The sequence below is a fragment of the Gouania willdenowi genome, unplaced genomic scaffold (genome assembly GCF_900634775.1).
Source record: "Gouania willdenowi unplaced genomic scaffold, fGouWil2.1 scaffold_3_arrow_ctg1, whole genome shotgun sequence".
Classification (NCBI taxonomy): domain Eukaryota; kingdom Metazoa; phylum Chordata; class Actinopteri; order Blenniiformes; family Gobiesocidae; genus Gouania; species Gouania willdenowi.
This window is the reverse complement of record NW_021145162.1, coordinates 1,708,867-1,712,856: the sequence shown is the minus strand read 5'-3', so window position 1 is coordinate 1,712,856 and position 3,990 is coordinate 1,708,867. Positions and strand designations below refer to the sequence as shown.

Here is a 3,990-nt window from a genome sequence, read left to right as displayed (position 1 = left end):
ACAGGATTACTCTGGATTACTCTGGCGGTCAGGATTACTTCCTGCTCCCAGTCTCTCTCTCGTGTTGAGGACAGACAGATGATGGAGTTGCAGGTTCTCCTGGTTTTGCTCTTAGTCGGTTCTGGTTGGCCGTCGTTCCTGCCGCCCATCCTGTGGGTGGAGCCAGAGGGGAGTGGGTCCAGTCTGTCTCTGAAGGAGCTCAGGGACCAACTGGAACTTCTAAGAAAGTTCGACCTGCAGCTTCATAGACTTCAGCTTCCGGTGAGAGCGTCAGGATATCAGCCAATCAGCTGAGGGGGCGGGGCCAGGCGCCTTTATAAAGCATCAGATACTCACCGTTATCACAGATGATTTAATGGTTATTATTATTATTGATATAGCTGATGTTGTTTACAGTGTAATGTGTCCTCTGCACTTCGATCTCTTTTTGATTCTCTGTGGGCGGAGCCGAACTACCTACTACTGCTGGGAGGGGCATGTCCTCAGGTGAACGCTGTGATTGGCCGAGCCCTGGCAGCTCTGGACCTAGTTCAGGTGAGTGCTGACCAATCAGTTTCTCTGAATATTAGTTACCTGGTTGGTTCCTTGTGCTTAGGTGTCATATGAGGCTCCGCCCCCATCTGGTAAGAAGTGGGAGGGACTTTTTAGCATGGCTCCATCCAATAAGAACCAGAACAGGGCCATCGTCAGACTGCTGCAGGAATACCATTGGACCAGAGTCGGAGTGCTCGCTCAGGATAGGAGGAGACAAACGCAGGTTCCACCCCCTTTTTGATTATACTTTAGTGTCCCACCTGTACAGGATCCCACACATCCCTGAGGAGTACAGTGATGCCCACATTGTATTAGAACCTTTGACCCTCCAGTAACCACTAGGCCACAACCTCTCTATGACATCACACCAATGACTCCTCCCTTTTAAGAAGGTTTAATGCTGCCTTGATTGCACTCAGAACCTGGATAAAAGTTCAATAAAACGACCTTTGAGCTCAGGACTCCGACTCAGTGATTCTATCAGGATCCTAACAGCCTGAGTCCGTCTGAATGAGGTTTTCTCAAAATGGCGGCGCACTGCGTGAAATGTACGTAAACTGTCACTTTCTCCTCAACGTTTACTTTTATGTGTTGTCTAATTTACATTTGTGTTACTAAAAGTGTAGAAGAACTTTGTAGAGTTTCCATTCCCTCTGTTCATTTGAACTCCGCACTGTATCAATAGTGATGAACGTTTAGTTTCTACAGTCTATGGGTCTATGACACAAGCAGGATTACGTAAGTAGCAAACATATAGTTTTCCAGAAGATATTTTTGCTCCTCAAAATATACAAAAACAAACATCAGCTCACTTCAGCTGGTCATGTTTTTTGCGCTCACTGAATGAAACGCATTTACCTCGAAGGGTGAATTTGACGACCCAGATTTTTCCGGGTTCCGAGAGCAATCAAACGCAGCATTATTCAGGCCTGGCACTGGACCTGCTGGTCTGAACTAGTTCCTGTTGGTCCAGCAGATGAAAGAGGACTTGGTTCGACAGATGCTGAAAGTAGGACTTCAGGTGGACCATCTCAGAGTCTCTGAAGACATCTGCAGTAGCCTGAGGACACTGAAGCTATGGACTGTCAGTGAATGCACCGTGAGGGATGCTGCATTCAGGTGCAGCTTTGTGGATGGGGAGGAGTTACTAACACGCAGGTTTGTCTGTTTCAAGGAGGACACAGACGTCCGTACCATTGTGGCTCTGTTAGAGGACCAGGATGCTGAGGTCTTCTTTTGCTGTGTGAGGACATCTACAGACACACAGACAGACAGCCACCTTAGAGTGAACCCAGTCAATCTGTCTGTCCCTCTCAGGCATACAGACTCCACCTGGTCAGTCCTCAGTATCAGTGGCTGCTGATTGGACCAACAGACAGGAGGGCGTCAATCATCTGCTCCAAGGACCATGTGAGGATTGCATCTGACAGATCTGTCATTGTGAGGACCAGAGACACAGGGCAGGTGTGTGTGTGTGTGTGTGTGTCTGTGTGTCTTCTCATCTGAGGTTAATGTGTGCGCATCACTCCTTCACTTCCTGTCATGTGATCACCCAAACACACACACAGGATCTTCTTCATGATTCACTCTTGGTGGGGGGCGGAGCTCTGAGTCATGTGACCAAAGAGCTGAGGATAGAAAGATGGGGCGATCCGACCAATCAGAGGAGAGACACCAGGAGGCTGCTGATGGAGGCCCTGAGGAGAACACACTTCATAGGACTGACTGTAAGAGTGTGTGTGTGTTTGTGTGTCACTTGTGTGTGTGTGTGTGTGACTTGTGTGTGTGTGTGACTTGTGTGTGTGTGTGTGTGTGTGTGTGTGTGTGTGTGTGTGTGTGTGTGTGTGTGTTGTGTGTGTGTGTGTGTGTGTGTGTGTGCGTGTGTGTGTGTGTTTTCAGGGTTTGGTGTCGTTCTATCAAGGTGAGAGAACATCCTGTATTGATGTGATCCAGTTTCAAGGTGAGCTTAGAAATCACACACACACATTAATACACACACACACACAAACAATATGACCTGTGTGTGTGTGCGTGTGTGTGTGCAGGTAACAGCAGTGTGTTGGTGGGAAACTTCAGTACCAGAACTCAACAGCTACACCTGAACTCAAAGCTACACTTTAACGGTATGTGTGTGTGTGTGTGTGTGCGTGCGTGCGTGCGTGCGTACGTGCGTGTGTGTGCATTCATTATTTTCGTGTGTACTAAGTTGTGTATCTGTTGTGTTGAAGCTCCCACAGATTCAACCTCCAGCTTCCTGCTCCTCTTCATCCTTTCATCATCAGCTGCCATCATCATCATCATCATCATTCTCAAAATCCTTGCCACCAGTGGACGCCAGTAACACACACACACACACCCACTTCCAAATGCGTGTGCATGTGTGTGATTCGGGCCTGTGTGTGTGAGAAGCATGTCCCTAAAAATAACAGAGTGTAACATCATTTCCCTTCAGGGATTAATAAAGCAATTAAAAATTAAATTAAATTAAATTAAATGCACCCTCATTCCATTTAGCGCGTTTCCCTCTAATGAATATGTATAGTAGGCGGGTCTCCCAGGGGGAACAAAGGGGAGGGGGAAAAGCAAATAAATGAATGCAGGGGACGCAATGCAATTCATGAAATCTGGAACCAGAAAATACCACGACTGAGAAGGAGGTGCAAACACACACGCAGAGATCATCGCTGCAGTAAATGTGGACAGAAAACACAACAGAGATGTGTTACGGCAGAATTTGCGGTTGACCTCATTTGGAGACATGATTTATTGCTCTGGTTGAATGATGGAGTCCAGTCGGAGCATTGATGATTTTATAAAAAAAAGATTTATTATATAACTAAGTAAAAAAGACAAAGATGGAACAAAAATTAGTGACTGTCCGGCCGGACGTCCGAAGGCAGAGTGAGACACAATTCTGACACATCACGTATATCCCTGCTCAATCCCCCCTCCCTCCTCCCTCCCGGGAGATAAAGACAGGACAGAGTGGAGGAGGTGGGGAGAGAGAAGAAGAAAAAAACATTTTCTTCTTGGGTCAAACAGTCTGTTCCCTGGTATCTGCTTGATTGTCATGGAGACGGAGGTGTGTGCATTTATGTGTTTGTGTGTATGAATGGATGTGTATGGGGTGTGTATGTGTGAGTATGTGAGTGTGTGTAGCCATGTGAGTGCGTGCACAGAGAGTGCCTACGCATCTGGCCTTGAGGTTGTTTTGGGGAACGTATCATGTGCTTTGGACAAGGCGGTCTGACCCAGAGTAAGAAGCAAAGTTGACACAATGGAAAGTTACAACCCAAGGCTTAAGGATTAAAATATATGAGTAAATATATTATTAAGCATAACTAATAATTTCGCCATAACAGATGGAAAAATGGCTCCAGTGTGTGTGTGTGAGAGAGAAAGAGGTTCGGTCATATATAGATATGACCATGGATCGATATCGCTTCGGACTCACTA

At 46.6% G+C, this 3,990-nt stretch overlaps 1 protein-coding gene across 9 annotated transcripts in view; it reads left to right on the top strand.

Moving 5' to 3' along the window:
* The window catches only part of LOC114460087 (gamma-aminobutyric acid type B receptor subunit 2-like), a 19,424-nt gene continuing 15,434 nt past the window's right edge, over positions 1-3,990 (top strand). For 2 of the 9 annotated variants that reach the window (XM_028442121.1, XM_028442115.1), the window contains exons 1-10: positions 1-261; positions 397-534; positions 596-757; positions 1,508-1,633; positions 1,709-1,777; positions 1,852-1,998; positions 2,103-2,261; positions 2,434-2,494; positions 2,580-2,657; positions 2,763-2,871. In XM_028442121.1, coding sequence (XP_028297922.1) covers positions 79-261; positions 397-534; positions 596-757; positions 1,508-1,633; positions 1,709-1,777; positions 1,852-1,998; positions 2,103-2,261; positions 2,434-2,494; positions 2,580-2,657; positions 2,763-2,871 — 1,232 coding nt within the window. In that variant the 5' untranslated portion in view covers positions 1-78. Of the gene's footprint in view, positions 262-396; positions 539-595; positions 758-1,507; positions 1,634-1,708; positions 1,778-1,851; positions 1,999-2,102; positions 2,262-2,433; positions 2,495-2,579; positions 2,658-2,762; positions 2,872-3,990 lie in introns of those variants that run through there. The other 7 variants (XM_028442118.1, XM_028442116.1, XM_028442119.1 and 4 more) reach the window with 7 other exon arrangements.